The sequence below is a fragment of the Mustela erminea genome, chromosome 16, assembly GCF_009829155.1.
Source record: "Mustela erminea isolate mMusErm1 chromosome 16, mMusErm1.Pri, whole genome shotgun sequence".
Classification (NCBI taxonomy): Eukaryota; Metazoa; Chordata; class Mammalia; order Carnivora; family Mustelidae; genus Mustela; species Mustela erminea.
Genome location: NC_045629.1, coordinates 74,735,808 through 74,761,265, shown reverse-complemented (window position 1 = coordinate 74,761,265; position 25,458 = coordinate 74,735,808). Strand labels below are relative to the sequence as shown.

The 25,458-nt window shown below is 41.6% G+C and overlaps 1 protein-coding gene across 3 annotated transcripts in view; it reads left to right on the top strand.

The window, feature by feature from the left end:
• Positions 1 to 25,458, top strand: part of ADCY8 (adenylate cyclase 8) — a 226,567-nt gene that overhangs the window by 102,797 nt on the left and 98,312 nt on the right. For all 3 annotated transcript variants that reach the window (XM_032316633.1, XM_032316632.1, XM_032316631.1), the window contains exons 6-7: positions 16,974 to 17,132; positions 23,024 to 23,294. In XM_032316633.1, coding sequence (XP_032172524.1) covers positions 16,974 to 17,132; positions 23,024 to 23,294 — 430 coding nt within the window. The remainder of the gene's footprint in view (positions 1 to 16,973; positions 17,133 to 23,023; positions 23,295 to 25,458) is intronic.

Below are 25,458 nucleotides of genomic sequence, written 5' to 3'. Positions count from 1 at the left end.
TGTGTGTGTGTGTGTGTGTGTGTGTATAGACACCACATCTTCTTTATCCATTCATCCACAGACTTTCCATAGGAGTTTGTATCTTGAGTTTAGAAGAAATGCTGCAGAGATGATACTGCAGAAGAAAAGAACAATGATTATTAAAATGCTTAAGATGCTTAGGACATTATCATTTATCTCTCCGGAGGGGACCTTATTCTTCCTGACCATTTTGTCTAATTAAAGGGCTCCTGTCTCAAGTTCTAGAGTAGGTCAGTGAGAGGTGAGACGTGATTAGGTTGAAATGACTCAAGGACTTTCTCTCATCCATTGCTTAAGGGCTGCTTTTATTCTCTTAGAATAAGACAGTTCAGTAGGATATTTTTTAACTGCATGAATCAGAGTCTATTAATACTCAAACACTCCTTAATTATAACGTAGGTGACTGGAGGTCCAGCATTAATTCTTCCAGTTAACAACAAAACACAATGCAGAGGAATACATAAGAACTCTGGAGCGAGGCAACTTCAGTTACAGTGGGCTCAGACTCTAGATCTCCCATCCTTACAGTCAAGCGTTGCAGCCTACAGAAGAATTGGCAAAGAGAATTTCTACCTGAATGCGTGCAGAAGAGAATCCCATTCACATAACTTTATCACAGTCTTAACCATCACTTACACAAGACGTGATTTTCTTCTTCAGGCCCAAAGACACTTGTTCCAACTGGGAAACTTAAGAGAAGCCATGAAGTCTGGAACCATACATAACATGACACTATGTGTGTTGTCACATAATGAAAACAAGCCGTTTCTTGACTGGTATGCCCAGACTGGATGGCTGTCCTGAATATTTGTCATCAGAGATGGGTCCCTATTTGAGGCTTTATCCCCACCTTGTCAGGGTCTCTCCTTGTTCTTTTTTTTTTGGCATTTCCTCCAAGAGTTAGGGTCCTAAACTGGTGCCCAGAGTGCAGACTGGCAGTGAGGGGCTGGTGTTTTGTTGGTGAGACGACATCTGGATTTGGGGTCTCTAGATCTCAGGAGCTCCAGTGGTTTCTTTGTGGGGTGGGATTTACAATTTTGGCACAAATGTCAAGTCAGCACTCAAAATGATCCTGTGCCTCAGGCACAAATGAGTCTGAACATTAGATGGCGGTCCTTCTGCAATCGTAGGCAGGTGAGGACAGGTGCCAAGCTGACCCCGAAGTCACCTGTCACTGCTTAGAGCACCAGCAGGATTCACAAGTGAGCAAGAGTCAAGGCAGACAGAAGAATAAGAATGACAGAAGTAGTTTTCCCTGCATTTTGTCTTCAGAGGTATCTCTACAGTAGTCTTTTTGACTGAAAAACAGAGCTGTTTTCCTGGAAACAGAGGCATAAAGAATATGCCATCCTCTCTGTTAAGAACAGCAGAAGCTGTGTGTTTGTATAAATGCGTATGCATGTGTGCATGTATATAAATGTAGTAATGATGTCTATGTGTGTATATCGCGCGTGTATGTGGCATGTGTAGGCACAGATGTGTGGAACGTGGCCGTGAGTGCCTGAGTGTGTGTGTGTGCATGCATGTGTGTACACACACGTAGGCATGTGTGTACACACGTGTGTATTTGTGTAAGCATGTGTATATTAGCCATTTCAAGCAGGTCTTTGTGATCACAGTTCTAAATTCAGACAGCTGGGTTGACGCACAGTTCGGTGATGACCTTGTGAGACAACTGTGGCTTTATCCCTCGGGCCATGGGGACCCACTTAGACTTAAAGTAGGGAGGTGTTATTTCCCAGCCGGAGCATGAAGAAGGCGGCTGTGGACATAACTCACTCTGTCTCCAGTTGACTCTAGAGGAGAGGAGGCAGATGCTGAAGGAAGAGAGCTGGTTGGAAGATATTTTTGTAGCAATTCAGGGAAGAGAAGTCAGGCCCTGAATAGAGCAGGAGCTGTGGAGCAGAAGAGGGACGGTGATAATATTCCCTCCAAGCCGAGAGCCTGGGAGCCTCTTTAAGAAACAATACATGGACATTTAAATTAAAGAAAACATTTGTCAGTACGTTGATCTTATATATTAGTTGACGATGTTCTAAGAATTGCGGGCAGGATTCCATTTTATTGAAGAGAGAGTTCATTGCTAGATCTTGCCGACATGGCTGTGTACCCTGAATGATGACTTCTGGGGAATGTGCAAAGGGTGTGTGCATGGAGGGAGCCCCTGGCCGGCAGTCAGCAGACCTCACCTGGTTTCTGCCTCTTCCTGTTCTTAGGCGTGTGGCTAGAGACAAGTGTGATATCATTTCTTCGAGCCTATGTGGCCTCTTCTCTAAATGGGGATCATAAGATCCAAACTTCAGAGTACATTTTTGAAAATTCAAATAGATGGCAGGTACCTGATGACCATACAAGTATTTAATAGAATCTCATACTTAGGGCTGAGTTTGGACACTGGGGTATTGGGCTCAGTTAAGTTATAGAAGCTTGTTCCTTTTTCATGGTTTCTATTTTATTCCAGTAAAACAATGATAATAGCTAGAGTTTATTGAACGCCTGCTATGCTATTTGCCAAGCACTGAGACAAGGGTTTGCGTGTATTATCTCATTAAGTCCTCACAGCAATTCTAAGAGGTAGGCAGGGGTGGTAAGCAAAATTTGGAACAACCAGGTGTCGCCAAAGTACATAATAATCAGAATAGTTTAGGGCAGTCCATGTCAGCCGTTAGCGACAAGTACAGCTTTATGGGTTCATCCTGACTAACTGAAGCTCTGGAAATTGGCCTCTCCTTTACCAAGGAGGAACCTGGAGCTCACAGAGTTTGTGTAATTGTGCAAGAGGACACAACTAGTCAGTGGCAGAACAAGGAACACCCATCTGGAGCCATCTGAATCCAAAGCCATTGGCCTTAACAATCATGGTACCCTGCCTCTCAGCATCAGGTTTCTACAATTGCTTTTTTGCTTCTGATGGCCCGAAGTCTGCCATTAATAGCCGAAGGGTCAACACACAGCTGAGAAGATTCTCCATACATCCCTGAAAAATTAGCAGAATCAATACTGAGAGCAACGGAAAGTCAGTAAACATCTGAGAGTAACCAGATAATAAGCTTTAAGTAAGCCTCATAGTAAATGCATTCCATCAAAAATACTTGATTTTATTTTTTTTTAAGATTTTATTTATTTATTTATTTGACAGACAGAGATCACAGGCAGGCAGAGAGGCAGGCAGAGAGAGAGAGAGAAAGGAAGGGAAGCAGGCTCCCTGCTATGCAGAGAGTCCTATGCGGGGCTCAATCCCAGGACCCTGGGATCACGACCTGAGGTGAAGGCAGAGGCTTTAACCCACTGAGCCACCCAGGTGCCCCCAAAATACTTGATTTTAGAAACATGACGTAAACTAGACGAATGGCAAAAGAAAAAAAAAAAGTGATTGAGTGTAACTTTATTTCTAATATAGTATTTAATACCATCTCATGCATGTCTGTTCGTAAAATTAAATTAATTAAAATCGGCTTAGATAATAGTTCCATTAAATAAATTGAGAAGTGGCTGCAGGTGGCTCCTCTTCACATGCCTTGGGTCTGTTTTGGGGTGGTTTGATAGCTCAGAGGAGTTAAGGTGAGCCGTTACAGGCAGGATCTTTATTAATGATCTCAAAAGGCATCCTTGGTGAATCTTAATGAAAATTGCAGTGCCTGGTCTTTTCGGTGCAGTTGTAAAAAAGTCATGGAATGACACCAGAATGCCAAGCAGTAACAGGCTGGTCCCCAACGGTTAATTGGAGCAAAGATCTCAATTCTTGTGGCCTGGTTGCCCTGCCAAGCAACCTAGCAACATAGCAGGACAAGGAATGAAACACAGGAGATTCTGCTGCCTTCATTTGAGGCAAGAATGCCCAAGCCCTCTCTTGGTGTCTCCTGCTCTCTCTCTCTCTCTCTCTTTTTTGTACTTCTTTTTTGCTCGGTTTCTTCACTCCTCAATGTTCCCCCTCCCTCCCCACCTCCCTCTTTCCCTCGCTCCCTCTCTCTCTTCCTTCTTCCCTTATTTCCTTCCTTCCTTCTTTCCTCCTTTTTCCCTCCCCCAGCAATCACTGTTTGTCTCATCCTGGCTCTGTTAGACTCCCTGCCTTCTTATGTTGTTCTGAAATGCCATTTACTATAAGATCCGTAAAGCCCCCTCTCCTCTTTTTTTTTTTTTTTTAAAGATTTTATTTATTTATTTAACAGACGGAGATCACAAGTAGGCAGAGAGGCAGGCAGAGGGAGAGGAGGAAGCAGGCTCCCTGCTGAGCAGGACCCTGGGATCATGACCTGAGCGGAGGGCAGAAGCTTTAAGCCACTGAGCCACCCAGGCGCCCCAAGTCCCCTCTCCTCTTAAAGATACATCAGAGTGGTCCTCAGTCCATAGACAGGATTTTTTTTTCAAAATTATTTATAATGATGAAAATTGAATCTATCTAGTAATAATAGTTGATAAAGCTATTTTTTTAAGATTTTATTTATTTATTTGACAGAGAGAGAGCACAAGTAGGCAGAGAGGCAGGCAGAGAGAGAGAGAGAGGAGGAAGCAGGCTCCCCGCTGAGCAGAGAGCCCAATGTGGGACTCGATCCCAGGACCCTGAGATCATGACCTGAGCCGAAGGCGGCTTAACCCACTGAGCCACCCAGGCGCCCCGATAAAGCTATTTTTAAGTGAAGCCTCACCCTGTGCCAGCCATTAGACTAAAGTTTCTGATTCACCTCAGCTAAACCCTGTGAGGATACTACTACTACTTATCCCGCTCTTCAGAGAAGGAGCCTGAAGCTTTGACAGGATAAGTAAATTCTGAGCAGGGACATACAGCTTGTAAGTGGCAGGGAAAGGCCTTAAACCAGTTCAGTGTACTATCTAAATGTGCAAAGGCAAAAAAATATTTAGATAAAATTTGGCATACTACAAAATAGGAGAATAGAAAACTCTGAAATATTATGGTTTACCCTAATATTCAATGGCACAAGAAGACAGTTATGAGTTTAAAGAAGTATGCTTTATGGACCACTCACACACACACACACACACACACACACACACACACACACACACATCTGGGCAACCTCAGTTTTTTTAAATCTATTTTACCAAAAAAAGAGAAGGGTGTAAAGCTCTGTTATGAAAAATGGATGGGCAGATTGTTTCTCTCACTAGGTCCACACTGTTTTGGAACAGGAATGCAACACTGTGTCTTTCCATTACTTTCCACAGAACACAGGAGTCTAATGCTAAAGGGAGTGTAGGCCTCCGCTAAGTAAGTGTCTGCAGAGCCCTCAGCTTGGAGCCTGGCACAGTGAGGACCAATGGGGGCCATTACTTAATGACCTTGACTGGATGACTTAGCCTCTCTCTTGCTCATGCTTTCTTAGCTGTGCAGTGTAGTAAACCCTCCTCATGGAGCTCTATGAGTATGGACACTGACTTCCTGACTTGTGCATTTGGTTTACTGCTTATATCTGCAGAGGTCTTCAAGAGATGCTTATTGAATGAATGAACGAGTGAATGAACTCTAGTGGCATTGGATAGTTCTGAGGATGCAATGAGATCATGAACATAAAAGGCCTGACACAGAAAAAGTAATAGAATGTGTGTCTGAGTGGTTCAGTCGGTTAAGCATCTGCCTTCAGCTCAGGTCATGATCTCGGAGTCCTGGGATGGAGCTTTGCATTGGGCTCCCTGCTCAGCGGGAGTCTGCTTCTCCCTCTGCTCCTGCCCCTTCTCATGCTCTCTCTCTCTGTCTCTCTCACTCTCTCTCATATAAATAAATAAAATATTAAAAAAAAAAGGAAAGGTAATAGACTCACCTGAATTCTCTTGGATCCTCAATTCCCACATCTGTAAGATGGAAACTTATAACCCTTAGGGCTACCTACCTCTCAGAATCACTGTGGCCACCAAAAGGAAGAACTTTGTGAAACTGAACTTCTATGCTAGGATAAGACATGGTGGCTTTTGAACATTTTAAGAATTCTGATGCCAGGGCACCTGGGTGGCTCAGTGGGTTAAGCCTCTGCCTTCAGCTCGGGTCATGATCTCGGGGTCATGGGATCGAGTCCCACATCGGGCTCTCTGTTCAGCGGGGAGCCTGCTTCCTCCTCTCTCTCTGCCTGCCTCTCCGCCTACTTGTGATTTCTGTCTGTCAAATAAATAAATAATCTTTAAAAAAAAAAAAAAGAATTCTGATGCCTTTGGAATTAATTGGTAGAGACTGTAGTGAGCCTATAGAGTGGAACCAAATCAGACCCCAGTGATCCATATACCTCTGAATATGACTTGTTGGGATTAGGTTCACACATCTGTGGTGAAATTCTAGCTGTTTCACCTGTAGCTGTGTGACCTAAAGAAAGGAAATACTGGAGACTCCATTTCCTCATTTGGGAAAGGTATAGGTAGTAATAATATGCAGGGTTATTTTAAAGATAAGTTATGACACAGTGATCGTAGATGATTCCATAACTAACTCTGTCCCCTCTCCTTTATTCCAGAATGTTCAAAGGCACTGTTTCTTTCAGGTAGCTGAGGATGACCCAAGTTTTTTTTTTTTTTTTAATTATAAATTTGTTGGTCCTTTTGGAGCCAATTTATGACTAGGAACTGTCTACCTGGTATATGAAATGGGTTTTATTGTAATTAGAGTGAATGCAGGCACAGTTTAAGCAGGAAAAGTTTGTGTGACCAATTTATAATTTTTTAGCCTATTCAACATGTGTAGTTAAAATTTGTTATTACTAATAAAAATTAGTACTTGTTATTATTTTTGCATAATGGCATATACCAGGTTAAGTGCTTTGTATATATGAGTTTATAAAGCATCCTACCAGCTCTGCAAGGGACTCGTTCTCTTTCCCATTTTACCTGAGAGAGTAGGACTTGGGCCTGATGCACCCAGTCCAGGGGCCACCGTCAGGAAGTGGAGAAGCCTAACTTCACATCCTGGCCTGTTTCTTTTTTTTTTTTTATTTTTTATTTTTTTTATTTCCAGCATAACAGTATTCATTATTTTTGCACCACATCCTGTGCTCCATGCAATCCGTGCCCTCTATAATACCCACCACCTGGTACCCCAACCTCCCACCCCCCGTCCCTTCAAAACCCTCAGACTGTTTTTCAGAGTCCATAGTCTCTCATGGTTCACCTCCCCTTCCAATTTCCCCCAACTCCCTTCTCCACTCTAAGTCCCCATGTCCTCCATGCTATTTGTTATGCTCCACAAATAAGTGAAACCATATGATAATTGACTCTCTCTGCTTGACTTATTTCACTCAGCATAATCTCTTCCAGTCCCATCCATGTTGCTACAAAAGTTGGGTATTCATCCTTTCTGATGGAGGCATAATACTCTATCCCCAGGGGTACAGGTCTGTGAATCACCAGGTTTACACACTTCACAGCACTCACCAAAGCACATACCCTCCCCAATGTCCATAATCCCACCCCCTTCTCCCAAACCCCCTCCCCCCAGCAACCCTCAGTTTGTTTTGTGAGATTAAAAGTCACTTATGGTTTGTCTCCCTCCCAATCCCATCTTGTTTCATTGATTCTTCTCCTACCCACTTAAGCCCCCATGTTGCATCACCACTTCCTCATATCAGGGAGATCATATGATAGTTGTCTTTCTCTGCTTGACTTATTTCGCTAAGCATGATACGCTCTAGTTCCATCCATGTTGTCGCAAATGGCAAGATTTCATTTCTTTTGATGGCTGCATAGTATTCCATTGTGTATATATACCACATCTTCTTGATCCATTCATCTGTTGATGGACATCTAGGTTCTTTCCATAGTTTGGCTATTGTGGACATTGCTGCTAGAAACATTCGGGTGCATGTGCCCCTTTGGATCACTACGTTTGCATCCTTAGGGTAAATACCCAATAGTGCAATTGCTGGGTCATAGGGCAGTTCTATTTTCAACATTTTGAGGAACCTCCATGCTGTTTTCCAGAGTGGCTGCACCAGCTTGCATTCCCACCAACAGTGTAGCAGGGTTCCCCTTTCTCCGCATCCTCGCCAGCATCTGTCATTTCCTGACTTGTTGATTTTAGCCATTCTGACTGGTGTGAGGTGATATCTCATTGTGGTTTTGATTTGTATTTCCCTGATGCCGAGTGATATGGAGCACTTTTTCATGTGTCTGTTGGCCATCTGGATGTCTTCTTTGCAGAAATGTCTGTTCATGTCCTCTGCCCATTTCTTGATTGGATTATTTGTTCTTTGGGTGTTGAGTTTGCTAAGTTCTTTATAGATTCTGGACACTAGTCCTTTATCTGATATGTCATTTGCAAATATCTTCTCCCATTCTGTCAGTTGTCTTTTGATTTTGTTAACTGTTTCCTTTGCTGTGCAAAAGCTTTTGATCTTGATGAAATCCCAATAGTTCATTTTTGCCCTTGCTTCCCTTGCCTTTTGCGTTGTTCCTAGGAAGATGTTGCTGCGGTTGAGGTCAAAGAGGTTGCTGCCTGTGTTCTCCTCAAGGATTTTGATGGATTCCTTTCGCACATTGAGGTCCTTCATCCATTTTGAGTCTATTTTTGTGTGTGGTGTAAGGAAATGGTCCAATTTCATTTTTCTGCATGTGGCTGTCCAATTTTCCCAGCACCATTTATTGAAGAGGCTGTCTTTTTTCCATTGGACATTCTTTCCTGCTTTGTCGAAGATTAGTTGACCATAGAGTTGAGGGTCTATTTCTGGGCTCTCTATTCTGTTCCATTGATCTATGTGTCTGTTTTTGTGCCAGTACCATGCTGTCTTGATGACGACAGCTTTGTAATAGAGCTTGAAGTCCGGAATTGTGATGCCACCAACGTTGGCTTTCTTTTTCAATATCCCTTTGGCTATTCGAGGTCTTTTCTGGTTCCATATAAATTTTAGCATTATTTGTTCCATTTCTTTGAAAAAGATGGATGGTACTTTGATAGGAATTGCATTAAATGTGTAGATTGCTTTAGGTAGCATAGACATTTTCACAATATTTATTCTTCCAATCCAGGAGCATGGAACATTTTTCCATTTCTTTGTGTCTTCCTCAATTTCTTTCATGAGTACTTTATAGTTTTCTGAGTATAGATTCTGTGTCTCTTTGGTTAGGTTTATTCCTAGGTATCTTATGGTTTTGGGTGCAATTGTAAATGGGATTGACTCCTTAATTTCTCTTTCTTCTGTCTTGCTGTTGGTGTAGAGAAATGCAACTGATTTCTTTGCATTGATTTTATATCCTGACACTTTACTGAATTCCTGTATAAGTTCTAGCAGTTTTGGAGTGGAGTCTTTTGGGTTTTCCACATATAGTATCATATCATCTGCGAAGAGTGATAATTTGACTTCTTCTTTGCCGATTTGGATGCCTTTAATTTCCTTTTGTTGTCTGATTGCTGAGGCTAGGACCTCTAGTACTATGTTGAATAGCAGTGGTGATAATGGACATCCCTGCCGTGTTCCTGACCTTAGCGGAAAAGCTTTCAGTTTTTCTCCATTGAGAATGATATTTGTGGTGGGTTTTTCATAGATGGCTTTGATGATATTGAGGTATGTGCCCTCTATCCCTACACTTTGAAGAGTTTTGATCAGGAAGGGATGCTGTACTTTGTCAAATGCTTTTTCAGCATCTATTGAGAGTATCATATGGTTCTTGTTCTTTCTTTTATTGATGTGTTGTATCACATTGACTGATTTGCGGATGTTGAACCAACCTTGCAGCCCTGGAATAAATCCCACTTGGTCGTGGTGAATAATCTTTTTAATGTACTGTTGAATCCTATTGGCTAGTATTTTGTTGAGTATTTTCGCATCTGTGTTCATCAAGGATACTGGTCTATAGCTCTCTTTTTTGGTGGGATCCTTGGCTGGTTTTAGGATCAAGGTGATGCTGGCCTCATAAAATGAGTTTGGAAGTTTTCCTTCCATTTCTATTTTTTGGAACAGTTTCAGGAGAATAGGAATTAGTTCTTCTTTAAATGTTTGGTAGAATTCCCCCAGGAAGCCGTCTGGCCCTGGGCTTTTGTTTGTTTGGAGATTTTTAATGACTGTTTCAATCTCCTTACTGGTTATGGGTCTGTTCAGGCTTTCTATTTCTTCCTGGTTCAGTTGTGGTAGTTTATATGTTTCTAGGAATGCATCCATTTCTTCCAGATTGTCAAATTTATTGGCGTAGAGTTGCTCATAGTATGTTCTTATAATAGTTTGTATTTCTTTGGTGTTAGTTGTGATCTCTCCTCTTTCATTCATGATTTTATTTATTTGGGTCCTTTCTCTTTTCTTTTTGATAAGTCGGGCCAGGGGTTTATCAATTTTATTAATTCTTTCAAAGAACCAGCTCCTAGTTTCGTTGATTTGTTCTATTGTTTTTTTGGTTTCTATTTCATTGATTTCTGCTCTGATCTTTATGATTTCTCTTCTCCTGCTGGGCTTAGGGTTTCTTTCTTGTTCTTTCTCCAGCTCCTTTAGGTGTAGGGTTAGGTTGTATACCTGAGACCTTTCTTGTTTCTTGAGAAAGGCTTGTATCGCTATATATTTTCCTCTCAGGACTGCCTTTGTTGTGTCCCACAGATTTTGAACCGTTGTATTTTCATTATCATTTGTTTCCATGATTTTTTTCAATTCTTCTTTAATTTCCCGGTTGACCCATTCATTCTTTAGAAGGATGCTGTTTAGTCTCCATGTATTTGGGTTCTTTCCAAACTTCCTTTTGTGGTTGAGTTCTAGCTTTAGAGCATTGTGGTCTGAAAATATGCAGGGAATGATCCCAATCTTTTGATACCGGTTGAGTCCTGATTTAGGACCGAGGATGTGATCTATTCTGGAGAATGTTCCATGTGCACTAGAGAAGAATGTGTATTCTGTTGCTTTGGGATGAAATATTCTGAATATATCTGTGATGTCCATCTGGTCCAGTGTGTCGTTTAAGGCCTTTATTTCCTTGCTGATCTTTTGCTTGGATGATCTGTCCATTTCAGTGAGGGGAGTGTTAAAGTCCCCTACTATTATTGTATTATTGTTGATGTGTTTCTTTGATTTTGTTATTAATTGGTTTATATAGTTGGCTGCTCCCACGTTGGGGGCATAGATATTTAAAATTGTTAAATCTTCTTGTTGGACAGACCCTTTGAGTATGATATAGTGTCCTTCCTCATCTCTTATTATAGTCTTTGGCTTAAAATCTAATTGATCTGATATAAGGATTGCCACTCCTGCTTTCTTCTGATGTCCATTAGCATGGTAAATTCTTTTCCACCCCCTCGCTTTAAATCTGGAGGTGTCTTCGGGCTTAAAATGAGTTTCTTGGAGGCAACATATAGATGGGTTTTGTTTTTTTATCCATTCTGATACCCTGTGTCTTTTGACAGGGGCATTTAGCCCATTAACATTCAGGGTAACTATTGAGAGATATGAATTTAGTGCCATTGTATTGCCTGTAAGGTGACTGTTACTGTATATGGTCTCTGTTCCTTTCTGATCTACCACTTGTAGGCTCTCTCTTTGCTTAGAGGACCCCTTTCAATATTTCCTGTAGAGCTGGTTTGGTATTTGCAAATTCTTTCAGTTTTTGTTTGTCCTGGAAGCTTTTAATCTCTCCTTCTATTTTCAATGATAGCCTAGCTGGATATAGTATTCTTGGCTGCATGTTTTTCTCGTTTAGTGCTCTGAAAATATCATGCCAGCTCTTTCTGGCCTGCCAGGTCTCTGTGGATAAGTCAGCTGCCAATCTAATATTTTTACCATTGTATGTTACAGACTTCTTTTCCCGGGCTGCTTTCAGGATTTTCTCTTTGTCACTGAGACTTGTAAATTTTACTATTAGGTGACGGGGTGTGGGCCTATTCCTATTGATTTTGAGGGGCGTTCTCTGAACCTCCTGAATTTTGATGCTCGTTCCCTTTGCCATATTGGAGAAATTCTCCCCAATAATTCTCTCCAGTATACCTTCTGCTCCCCTCTCTCTTTCTTCTTCTTCTGGAATCCCAATTATTCTAATGTTGTTTCGTCTTATGGTGTCACTTATCTCTCGAATTCTCCCCTCGTGGTCCAGTAGCTGTTTGTCCCTCTTTTGCTCAGCTTCTTTATTCTCTGTCATTTGGTCTTCTATATCACTAATTCTTTCTTCTGCCTCATTTATCCTAGCAGTGAGAGCCTCCATTTTTGATTGCACTTCATTAATAGCTTTTTTTATTTCAACTTGCTTAGATTTTAGTTCTTTTATTTCTCCAGAAAGGGCTTTTATATCTCTCGAGAGGGTTTCTCTAATATCTTCCATGCCTTTTTCGAGCCCGGCTAGAACCTTGAGAATTGTCATTCTGAACTCTAGATCTGACATATTACCAATGTCTGTATTGATTAGGTCCCTAGCCTTCGGTACTGCCTCTTGTTCTTTTTTTTTTTTTTTTTTTTTTGTGTGTGTGTTGAATTTTTCCGTCTTGTCATTTTGTCCAGATAAGAGTATATGAAGGGGCAAGTAAAATACTAAAAGGGTGGCAACAACCCCAGGAAAAAATGCTTTAACCAAATTAGAAGAGATCCAAAATCGTGAGGGTTGAGAAAGGGGATAAAAAGAGGTTCAAAAAAGGAAGAAAGAAAAAAAAAGAATAAAGAAAAAAAAAAAGAAAAAAGAAAAGAAAAGAATTAAAAAAAAAAAAAAAGGAAAACACCTAAGAAAAATGTAAAAAAGAAAAAATATATATATTAGATAAACTTTCAGAAAGTGGTTGTTTTTCTGTTTCCAGAATTGCTGTTCTTCTTCTCTTCGATCTGCCGATGGATTTTCAGGTGTTTGCAATCTTTAGATCGAATGTATTTTTTAACTGGGTCGGCATAGAACGTCCCGGTGACGAGGACTGAGTATGTTAAGCGTCCATTCGGGTGAAAAGGTGCGTCCCACCTCACGCGGGCTTCTCGGGACCCCTGTGTTTCGGCAGACACGGTCACTGTTCCTTCAGGAGGAGCTTCTAGAGTTCGATTTTCCACCTCGTGTTGTCTCCGTCCTGCTGTTCCCGCTCAGAATTTGAGCTCCTGACCGAGGCGCTTGCTTGCGACTGTTTTCAGAGTACCGGCATCAGCTCACACTGTGATGGTGCCTATGGGTGTGCGTATCCACAGACTCTTTCCAGGACTGCTTAAAAACAACTTTTAAGGGACTGCAAAAGAGAAGGAAATGCACAAGGTCTGTTTTCATAGGTTTCTGGCTGGAGTGGTAGGCTTCCGGGAGAATGGCTCTTCGGCTGGCTGCTGGCCTGCCAGCGGGCATATATCCTGGCCTGTTTCAATGCACACTCTGCCTTTTGGTGGTTTTGAGAGTGATTCGCATTGAGGAGCTGATATCATTCCCACTGGCAGAGGAGACAGAGGAATGAATATAGGTGTTTATTCTAGCTCCCACAAACAGCAAGGGATAGAGTCAACACTGGAACTCTGGTTTCTGCCCCCAAAGTGGAGGAGTTGGGTATCCTTCTTCCCACAGTACCAACTGCTCCTGTGCTGATGCGGGTCTCTCTCTCTCTCTCTCTCTCTCTCTCTCTCTTTTTAGAGAGAGAGATAGCACAGGGTGTGTGTAGATGGGGTTTGGGCAGAGGGAGAGGGGGAGAGAGCATCTTAAGCAGGCTCCACACTCAGGGGAGAGCCCCACATGGGGCTCAGTCTCACGACCCTGAGATCATGATCTGAGCTGAAATCAAGACTCAGAGGCTTAGCTGACTAAACCACCCAGGTACCCCTGAAGTTGGTCTTTTTAGTCATCCATTCATTCAGCAGTAGAGAGAGTCTAATTAACAGATGGCTACTAGATTATGTTTCCTTTCATTCCTCCTGCACCTTCTGCAGATTGATTAATTGGCTAAAAAAAGAACTGTTTGAAGCATTGAAATCAAAAGACAAATTCCCAGGGTTTTCACGTTTTACCATATACCAAACACTCTCCTCTTTAATGGTTCTAATGGGGGAAAAAAATGACACCTTCAATTATTTTGCAGGATGACTGTTGTGTTTTTGGTCCCCAGCTTGACATACAGCTGCAAAAACTAATAATAATTAAGGCATTCTTTACTTTAAAAACTTTTAGCTGGAACCCTGCCATGAGGAACAGATGAGAGCAAAGCTGCCTTATTTGAAGGGGGAGATGCGGCAGGTTCAAAGATACCCCTGTGGTTTCCTGGGATTCTCAGAAGCATCCTGGGACAACATGGAGCCATAGAGCAAGAAAGCCTTTGAGCCTTGTCCATTAATTCAGTAAATACCTTTGAGCACTGGTTATACCTATGTGCTCAGCTCTGTGCTATGGTCTGGGAAAGCAGAAATCAAAGATAGTAACTACCCCTGCCTTCCAGAGGCTCAGAGTTTGTGGGGAGGAAAGAGAGGGAGGAAATGCAAGGATCTCTAGCCATATTCTCTTTATTTGTGGCTCATGAGGCACAGCAAAGCATCCCTGGGGCTCTGCCTTGGCAGAAATGAAGAAGACTTGTAAGGCAGAGCAGAATTCCTTCATTTTAGTTCCAAGGACGCTCACAGGTCCTCCCCTCAAGAGCTGATCTTGAAACACATGGTGTGTGTTTGCAGTTCGGTGCAACCACTGGGTTCGGTGCAACCGCTGGGTCGTCTTTCCAAGGAGGAGCAATACCTGTAGATTAATTATTGCTTTACACTCTTTACTCCTATCTTTCATTTAGGTCAAATCCCAGACATAACAAAAAGAAAGGTTAAAAAAAAAAAGTACAATAAGAAAATTCTGTCTTATTATGATGTTTGTCTTGTAGAAGAAAATTTAAAAAAATCTAAATGCCTTTTCATTAAGAGGTTCCAAAGCATTCCCTGTATCGTGTTAATTACCTAATGACAGGATCACAGTGTGCTGTTCAATAGTCCCTCACAATTAGCTGGCAAAGCATTTTAACACCCATGACCTCCTTCGGGGCTCACAAAGTCTCCGTGAATGAAGCTAGGCTCTGGCAGAGCAAGATATAAATTCAGGTAGTTTGGTGCTAGAGTCCACATTAAGCTTTATACTGTAGGGGTCATGGGAAGAAGGTAGATTGGGACCAATGATTGTACCAGTCAGCATGGTCCTGGTTATGCCAAAGTAACAAACATCCTCCCAAATCTCAGTGGCTTAAAACAGCAAAGATTTATTTTTTTATTTTTTTTATTTTTCTATTTTCAGCATAACAGTTTTTTTTAATTTATTTTTTATTTTCAGCATAACAGTATTCATTATTTTTGCACCACACCCAGTGCTCCATGCAATCCGTGCCCTCTCTAATACCCACCACCTGGTCCCCCCATCCTCCCACCTTTCACTCACATTTTCTGTCCCTATGGTAGGGTTGCGGGGAGTGGCAATGTACCACTAGACATCATCCTCATTCAAGAACCCCAGTTTTGAAGTTTCCTCCCAAGCGTCCTTGAGTGACAATTAACATAGAAAGAAGGGGGAGAAAAGGGAGTGTGTGATTGCTCAGGCTCTTAAAGCTTCTGCCCAGAAGCAAATCACACATGTCACTTCTGTTCACATTTTGTTGGCCAAAAAAACATGAAATATACAGAAAAGTACAATCCTGCCACATGCTTGGTATTGTAGTACTTGACCCAGCCGGCCAACATCACAGATGACCTCTCCCAACAACCTGCCCGCCACACACTCACTGGGTGACTGTGTCAGAGCTGAAGTGCTCCTTTCAACGGCTGGAGGCTGTCCGTCCTCTTGCCTTGTTCAGGTTTTCCACATGCCTTCTACCACCCACTTCTCTGGTGGATGAAGGATACCACATAATTTTAACGTAAAAGTTAAAGCTAAAACATTGGCCCAGAAAATGGAATCTTCACCAGGGACAAGAACTCTTTCTTTAGCCACAAACATGCTCTCATGACTGTCTTCCTAGAGTCTGGTCTACTTCAGTATTTTTATATTTTCAACCCTCTGCAATTTTACTTTCTTATTTAACTAACTTTGTGTTATCTTCCCGTTTGTGAGGAGCATTGAAGACAAAGATTCAGTTTTGTACATGGAATCATTCACTCATTTAGTCTCTCAAATAAAGGCTGGAGGTGGGCAGCACATGGAAGTCATGTTTTTCAGCCCAACTATTGGCTAGGCATGAGGCTCCAGATGTGGTTTCAAGGGTTGACCATATTATATTCTACCATTTGAATTTCTTTCTATGAAAATGACATCATTTAACTCAAACTAAAATTGTTTAAACTGCTTTGAAAGTGATGAAAGGTTGTGGGTGCCTGCAGAAACCTTCCAACAGGAGAAGTACTTTCTTTCCCCAAGAGGCTTCCTCCCTGCTTACAATCTGGCATGGACCCTGTGAAGTCAATGTGAGGAACTCATATATCAAATTTAGGTAAAGGTTTTTAAAGAGCTATAAAGGGAGGGTCTAATTTTCTTCCTTCATGCCAAGGATGACCCATTCATCCCTGGGACACTCTGCTCCACAGTCCACTACCCTCTGGATAGGAGGTCAGCAAGGAGTCTTCAATGAGGGACTGATGGAGTGACAATGTCACATTTGTGTTTGTGATAAACTGGCAGAGCATGAGCTGGAAGAAGTTCAGATTAGGGCAGGGACCCTGGACTGAAGCCTGCTGAACTGGGGTGTTGGTGGAGAGAGAAGCAAACAGAGTGAAAATGAAAATACTTGACTTGGAAATGGTGTATGCCATCGAGGGCTGAATCTATAGTCAATCCCAGGTTTATGCACTAGTGGGCAGAGAAAGACGTTGATGCCGTTCTCTGAGACAGGTTGTATAGCATTAGCAGGATTGAGGAGAAGGGTCATAAGAGCACTTAAAATTTCAGATAGAAGAGTAGGGGAGCTCAGGAGAGTAAGAAATTTTTTCCCATTACCAGAATAATCTAAGAAGACTTCATGGAAGAGGTGGCATATGAACAGGATGGAGTTGAACTTACAGAGTTGGGAAGAATGGGGCTGCTACCAAAGCCAAAAGTACCCACTCTAGCCTTATGCATGTGTCTCCATTCTCCTGTGTCAACAGGTATGTGAGGTCAAGGACAAAGCATGATGTGGACATGAGGATTGGAATCCACTCGGGCTCAGTTCTATGTGGAGTTCTGGGCCTGCGGAAGTGGCAGTTTGATGTCTGGTCCTGGGATGTGGACATCGCGAACAAGCTTGAATCTGGAGGAATCCCCGGGTAAGTCAAAGCAAAGCCCTCTTCTTGTTTAACCCTTGTCATTTGCTCACTTTGTGATGGTTGGTTTCCTGTGTGCAGAATTTAGAGGCATCTGTCTATAGAAGCAGTTGTTTGGGAGGACACAGGACATTAAAACAGCATACAAATATTGGCCTCAAAAGTCTAGTGAAATTCATCACAGGCAGTGAGGATGGTGGGACAGCAGGCACGTATTCAGAATCCAGCCCTGCAAAACACTGGTTTCCAGAGTTGACCTCTATTGGAATCAGCAGAGGAATATTTTGAAACCAATGGTGTACGGACCTATGCCAGTTCATATAAAGCAGAATCTATGCAGAGTCTATAACTTCTTAAAGCAGTTCTCATGGGCAATCAGGGTTAAGACCTCCTGACCTTCTGTAGGACCTTACCTACCTTGAAAACTCAGCTCTCTGAATTTGGCTGGCAAGACCAATCGGTATAGACACTCTAGTGGTATGAGTGACCTGGAAGTGTTCACTGAACCCTTAAAAGTTGTAGTGAGATTCTGCTTACACAGACTGGGCCTAATAAGATTTTGGGTATGTGTGAACCAGTAAGTTGTACTGAGTTCTTGCATATACTGTCTCTCTAACAGATGATAAATAATGGAAGGTAGATAGATGATATAGATAGATAGACAGACCAAGGGGCAGACGGAAAGCTAAGACAGACAGAGCATGTATGCATATTCCTTTCCCCATGCCTCATCCCCAATCCTACCTATGGAGTCCCAGAGTTCTCTGGAGTCTGCCGTCATTCCTTGCTAATTATATTTAATATCAGGTAACATAGTATCATGGGAAATAAACCATAGAAGGTGGTATCAGAGAAACTAGGATTTCTACTCTGCCCCATACTAAGCTCTATTACCTTAGCAAGTCATGTAAAGCATGGTTAGCACCTAGCATGTGATTTGAGCACAGACTTGGGTTTTGTTGTGATGTCTGTATGCCCTCAGGCCAATAGTTAACTTCTCTGAGTCTCATTTTCCTCACTATAAAAAGAGAGGTGGTAATAATGATATCATACCTTGTGATTTTATGCCCCTTCTGCATGATGGTCTTTCTCTTCTGCCAAATGGGCACAGTCTATGTCACAGATTTTGTCTGAGGCTGTGTTGGGCAGTGGGCGTGAAGCACTTTGTAAACCATGCAGTGCTGTCCGTGGGCACATTGCCATCCTTTTAAGGGAGACATCACTGTCTTTAATGGTCACTACTCTTTGACATGCAGACTTAGAATAAGATAACCCTAACATGTCACCACTGGGTTTTTTAAGTCCTTACATTCTCTGGATTTTCCTACAAATAACTGCCTGTTGTATTCCAACAAATCACACACCTAATCCATCCATGTTCTGTGTCTTAAATGTGTTGTTGCATGAAGAGTTGCCGTATGCTCACTAAATTCCCTTTGCAAACCTCAGAACACAGCTTTGAGGGTGTGTGACATAATGCTTTGACTTCTGGAGGCCAGTGTACCTAATGTCCTCCACCACACTAAGGAACACAAGAATGACTGAGTTTAAATCTGATGAGGTATTTGAACGGTGGATTTACTACTTACCAGTGATAGAGGCTAGGTTAAGTTTCTGAATCTCCTTGCCTGGTTCCTTCACTGTATAATTGAGCTGAGAATGCTACTGACCTCAATAACTTGGTTTCGAAGAAGATAGTGCTTACAAAGTATTCAGTCTTATGTACATTACTTAGGTCTGCTGAGGCGGAGGACATGCCTCTGTGCAGAAATGCAGTAAAGCTGAGACACGTCTCCAAATTCTCCATGGTTTGAAACAGCTGGGTTTTATTTGCTTTTCAAATGTCTATTTCCTTTTCCTGTCCATCAAGGCATATAGGAATAAACCCAGTTTACTTTCCCTTTCAGTAAGAATTAGCTCCCAATTCCAAACCTGTATTGGGTACCTGCCACACACTCACAAGTTAGCTCACTACCATCAATATGTTACATCATTTGATCTAATGACACTCCACGCAGTAAATACAGACATACCTTTGAGATATTGTGGGTTCAGTTCCAGCCCCCCACAATAAAGCTAATATTGCAATAAAATTAGTCAAATGAATATTTTGATTTTCTAATGCCTATCAAAGCTATGCTTGCATTCTCCTGTAGTCTCTTAGTGTGCAGTACCATTATATCTTAAAAAACAATGTGCATTCCTTAGTTTTAAAATATTTTATTGCTGAAAAATGTAAACCATCATCAGAGCTTTCAGCAAGTCCTAATCAGTGATCAGAGATCAGTATCACAAATCCAGTCATGATGAAACTGATGGAAATATCACAAGAATTACCAAAATGTGACACAGAGATCCGACTTGAGGAGATGCTGTTGGAGAAATAAGGCTGATGAATTTGTTCGATGGAGGGTCACCCCAGACCTTCAACTGAAAAGATGGAATACCTGCAAAGTGCAATAAAACAAAGAGCACTGAAGCAGGTGTACCAGTCTTAGATTTCTTATGTTCATAAGGAAACTGAAGCTCAAAGAAATTAAAGATGTCACATAAAAACAGCTTGTAAGTGCCTCACTGTGCATCACTGTTAAATCACTGTACTCTATACTGTATCCAGCTTGCTCATGGCTATCTTCCTATTGCAACTCTTCGGACCCTCACTGTGTCCCTGGGGCTAGCATGATGCCTAGAACAGAAGAGAGAGGTACTAACCACTATGCCACTATGGCATATGCAAGGTTAGTACCTCGACCCTGAGGTCATGCAGAATTGGATGAAAATCCTTTCCCTGGCCACGTGTCCCCAAGCAAGCAGAGGTTCTCAAGTTTTGGCATGCATCTGAATCACCTGAGGGCTTGTGAAACCATAGGTAATTGGGCCTCACCCTCAGGGATTCTGATCCATATGTCTGGATAGGATCTCAGAATAGGCCTTCCTAATAAGGTTGCAGGTGATATTGATGCTGTTGGCCTTGATACCACACTTTGAGGACCACTGTTCCTGAGCTTTTGTTAAGTGAGATAATGCATATAAAGTCCCTTGTCCTGTGCCTGGGACATAGTCACTATGGTCGTGGCTGTCATAGTGGCCATATGATACAGCCATACGGTCTTGAGAAGACTCTGAAAATGCAAGTCCTTGTCACAATCCTGCATCATCATCTGTCACTGATAGAACACCGGGCCAGTTACTTATTATCTCTGGGTCAATCTCACCATTTGCAAAAGGAGGTGAAGAAATGCCTATCCCCAACAGTTATTGGGAAGGAAATTATATGAGATGATCCACAGAACCAAGTTATCTAGTAATACCTTTGGCTAAAAAATAATGTTTATGCAAAATAAGTGTCACACAATTATTACATCTTATTTCCTATCGTAACTGTTATTATTATATACTGGCATTTGAAATTACCAGAAGATGTTGACCTGACATTCCATATATGAGAATATTGTCTGAGGACGGATTCATTTCTTTAGGGGGAAATGTAATTACCACACTGTCAACTGCACATGCTTTGCTCCCAAGCTCAAGGCACTAGCAAAGATGAAAATGAACATCTGAAGCCCAGTTTTTATCAAAACATTTAAGTGTATATTGATTAGAACTTCAGCAGAACAATCAGCAATAAATAAAGGTGAGGATGTCTTCTACTGCGGAAAACGTAATATTGATTTAGTATATGCAAATATCAGTCTCCCTGAGCACTGACAGCAGAATAATAAAATGTAGAATCCAGATAAAATATCAAATGAGATTGGTATTTAACTTAATTATTTTAAGAGAAAATCAGCCATCGGACTTAACAAAACCCTTCCAAAAGTACTGTTTTGCCTGGGAGAAAACGACTGCTTTCTAACCCCCAGCTCTAAATTTGATCTCAGAAAGAAGACTGGAGAATCCATTCCATAGAAGGTCAATGACTTTTCTATTTCCCTGGGTTAACATGACCGAGTTCCCAAGTATTAACAAAATTCATCACGGAATAATTGGCACATACACACATTTTCACATTTCTCAAGGAAGCTCAAAACATGTTTTGCATGCCTTTATTTTTAATATCTTTCCTTGCCTTTGAAATCAATGACTATGTATGATGACACTTTTTTGGAAAACATGGAGAATGCATGTTAAATGACCAGAAATGCATTTTTGTAGTTTCTTTCTGTGTCCTTTGCAGTGATTTATTCTCTGTAAGCAGGAGCTTAGCAGGATGGGTAAAAGGGCTAATAGGGAAGTAGCGATGAGTATTAAAAGTAAAATACATTTGGAAGTGCTCCTTTTAAAAAATTTTATTGTTTCCTTGTATATACTTCCTCTACGATTACAAAAGCCAAGCAAAATACGAAGCATCTCCCTTATTCATCCATCCATTCATTCAGAGGAGCAATAAAGTCAGCCTAAGGGAAATTACTTTGAGCTGAATTGGGGAGTTGGAGAATGTCCTGGAGAAAATGTGGGGTAAGCATTCTAGGCAGAGAGCATGGCTTGTTCTGAGTTTAATAGGCATGAAATGGTACCTTGACTTTAAAGAAATGCCAATTATCTGATTAGCAGGAGAAAACATAGGGTACAGGAGGGGAAGAGCATCAGAGAATGAGCTTCGAAGTGGTAGAGCCCAGAGTAGAGAGGCCTTCTCCAGAGCTCAGGCTGTGTCCTATAAGCCTTGAGGAGGCATGGAATAGACAACAGTAATATCATAGTGGCATTTTTGTGGATATTCCTAATCATTTAAGCATGTTCTTTTATAGTATGTTCAGTGTACCATGCACACTGAAGTAATCTTGACTACTTTACACAAATCAACTTTGGAATACAATGATCCTAAAAGATAGGTATACTTTTATTTTCCTATATTTATGGTGAGAAAACAGTCTTACTGAAAGTTTAAGTAGCTTGCCCACGATCTCTCAGCTAGCAAGTGGTAATGCTAGGATTTCAATCCAGGCAATCTGGCTCAACAGCCCATGCTCGTCATCATCATACTGATCTATCCAGACCACAATACAGCACAATAAATAATATAATTGAGTTAGACAGTTAAGAAGACAGAAAAACTCTTCCCCAAAGGATTTACCATGTGAACTTTCCACAATTCAAGTCTGATCGTTAAGGCTCTTGATGTCATCTGTTGCTTTGCTAAAACAAAAACAACAATGAGAAAACTTGGATCATGAGCTGTGATGCAATAAAGGTTCAGGAATGAGTCACTTACCCTGTGAGTTAACCTAGGCAGCCACCTGCCTACCTGTGTTCACAGCTCTGTTCCCTTCTCTTTACCATATATATCTTCTAGAAGAAGTTACATCTTAGAGTAATTTCCCCAAAGGACCCTCTGTGCATAAAACCTGAACTTGTAAGACCTACCTTTGGTTTTAAGAAGATTATAGAAAAGTTGAAGAATCCAGGCACAAATATATGAAAATGAAAACGATGAGAAAAGTCCTGAAATGCTAAGGGAACTGCTATGGTTGCATGGTGATTTGGACAATAATGGCTTTTGGGTTCAGAAACATTTATGGAGCTTCTTTTTCCAATCCAATCAACAACACCGAAAAGTCACCAGTTCTTGAAGGTTGCTGGGATCAGGCAGAGAGTCACAGGAAAAGCCCAAAGAGGTGCTTCGTTATGGCCCAGCAAGGCTGGACTTTTATCAGAGGCTGCAGCGTCCCTCAGGCTGAAGTCAGGGATGCGCTGCTCATTGATTTACATCTGTACTTCTGTTTTCTTTCATTCTTTCTACTTTTTCAGGGGAGTGCATATTGTCCTTGACAGTATTGTCTTCACAGTACCCATGTGTAGCACTGATGTTGGTCTTGCACAGGATGACAAACAGCAATGGCCTTTGCAGGCCACCTCGGGAATGTATAATGACCTATGCTTTGTGCACACAGGAGGATTCACATTTCCAAAGCCACGCTGGACTGCCTCAACGGCGACTATAATGTGGAAGAGGGTCATGGTAAAGAGAGAAACGAATTCTTGAGGAAGCATAATATAGAGACCTACTTGATTAAGCAGCCTGAGGAGAGTCTGCTGTCATTGCCCGAAGACATTGTCAAGGAATCGGTGAGCTCCTCAGACAGGAGAAACAGTGGGGCGACATTCACAGAAGGATCCTGGAGCCCCGAACTGCCCTTTGATAACATAGTGGGGAAACAGAACGTAAGTCCTGGCTTCCTTCTTCTGGTTAGCCAAGAATGCATGCTCGAGTGCACCCCCAGCCCAGAGGCCTCAGAGAAAACCAGCTCATCTTTAACCTTTTCTCTGCTGAACACCGTAATTTCAAATGATTAAACATCTCTCTTCAGGACAGAATTAACCTATGTATGCATTCTCAGGAAAGGCAAGAAATCTCAGATGGTTCTCAGCACCCCCTCCTCTCTCTATTCCATCTGTCTTTCTCTCTTAAATCTAGCTGAAAATAAACATCATGTGAAGGTAGATTATAATCCCCACCCCACCCCCATCCACAAAATTATTCATGTTGGAGAACCTGACATGATTAAATAAGCAACAAATGTAGAAGACCAAGTCCATGAGAACTATTTCTTAGGGAGCTGGCAGGCCAGGAGTTCTGAGTTACCCTCTGAAATTTCAAATCAGAAGGGCACTGTTGATCTTGCAATATAAAGGCAGCACCAAGTGAGATCAAGGGTGAATATGAGCGCTTTAGAAGGACCCGGCAATTTCAAAGCCCCCATAAACATAGTTCTATTCCTATTTAGTGTGGATTTGCATCTTAAATGGGGGATAGGGCTACAGAGTCATTACATAGGTATAAATCATCAATAATCAAATTATTTTAAAAATGTTTTTTCCAAATCCCAAAATCACACTAAATCCAGTGAGATGCTCAGACTCCAAGATGCACTGGAGAGGTGAGGCTGATCAGGGAGAAAACCAGAGGGATTCAAAGATGCTCTTGTCCCCAGCGTGCTTGTCCAGAGCAGGGGCAAAATCACCTGCTCACCTAAGAGTTTACTTTTAATCCTTTACACTAAGTACAGGTAGTCAAATTCATGCAAATTCATGGTGTAACTCCATCATACCTTTTTAAAGAAACAAACAGAAGCCAATATATAAGACTTTCAAATAGCTTCTGACAGTCTCCTGAGCCAAGCAAAAGCTGAAAGCAGTGTAAAGAGTGTCCGCAGCTTTATAAGGGCATCAATGGGTTAATTGTCCTCATCCATGGACCTACATTTTTCTCATCAACTCACAGATAAGACAAATCTATCTGCTTAAAATCATTTAAAATGGAGCAGGTTAAAATGGTAGAAAGTGTTCCCTCCTTCTGCATTTGAAAGATGGATGTGGGGTGCCCCCAAACCAAGTTAACCTGTTTCTTTCCAGTTCTGTGCAAAGAAGCTATGAACAATCCATGAAACAGATTCCAGTGGGGAAGGGTGTAGGTACAGCTAAGCCCACATGCCTTGTAAGAGTCTTACCTTTAGGTCTTCCCTTGTCTTTTGTGAGTGTTTAATTTGCCCCCAAATTATATGTCCATGCAAGTCATCACTGAGTTCAGTGTCTACTTCTTTCCGTTCTTGGATTGGTATGCATGGTACAGTTTGATGCTATATAAAATAACGGTCTGGTGCACTTGCTGCAGTGGAAACATGACCAGCTGACAGTGTCCTCCCTGCTCCCTCTGCTTGTTGTAGCTCAAGCCTGAATGCTGGTTATTGAGAGATGTGTGAGTCACACTGGATACCTCAGTAACTGCATAAAATTCTCTTTCTTGGTTTTAGTGTTTCTGTTTTTCCTTTCTGCTCTTTCCATTTGAAAAAAAATTTCCTATTTAAGCTGATTGCAGAAATTGGGAAAACTCCTAATTTTTCTCATCTCAGTTGTACCTAACCTTGCCACTAATTGTTGAGCACCAGGAAGAAAAAGGTAAAGATTCTTGGTTTTATTTCATGATTGAGCCATTTGACAAAATTGGATAGGAAGAGTGGAAATATTACCTTTGAGGATTTCCTAAAGATATTTGCTGATATCATGAAGTAGTTGGGTTGATATGTCATTATCAGTCAAAGATTATTAACTCGGTGTTTAACCATATCATGCATTTCTTGTGATGCCTGAGTTCTGCCTGGATATAACCCATCTGTGCCATGTTCAGTGTGCATAATCTCAATTCATTTTGATGCCATCAGACCTACAAGCCAGTGAATTGTATTGATATTCACAAATTACCAAGTGGAAATGACTGAATTGATGGAAATGCCCACAAGCCCTCAGAGTTTGTACTTAGGCTTAGCTCTAGAAGTCAGTGAGTTGTGTGTGTGATTCAGAGTTGTGTGTGCATCTGGAAGAGATCAGC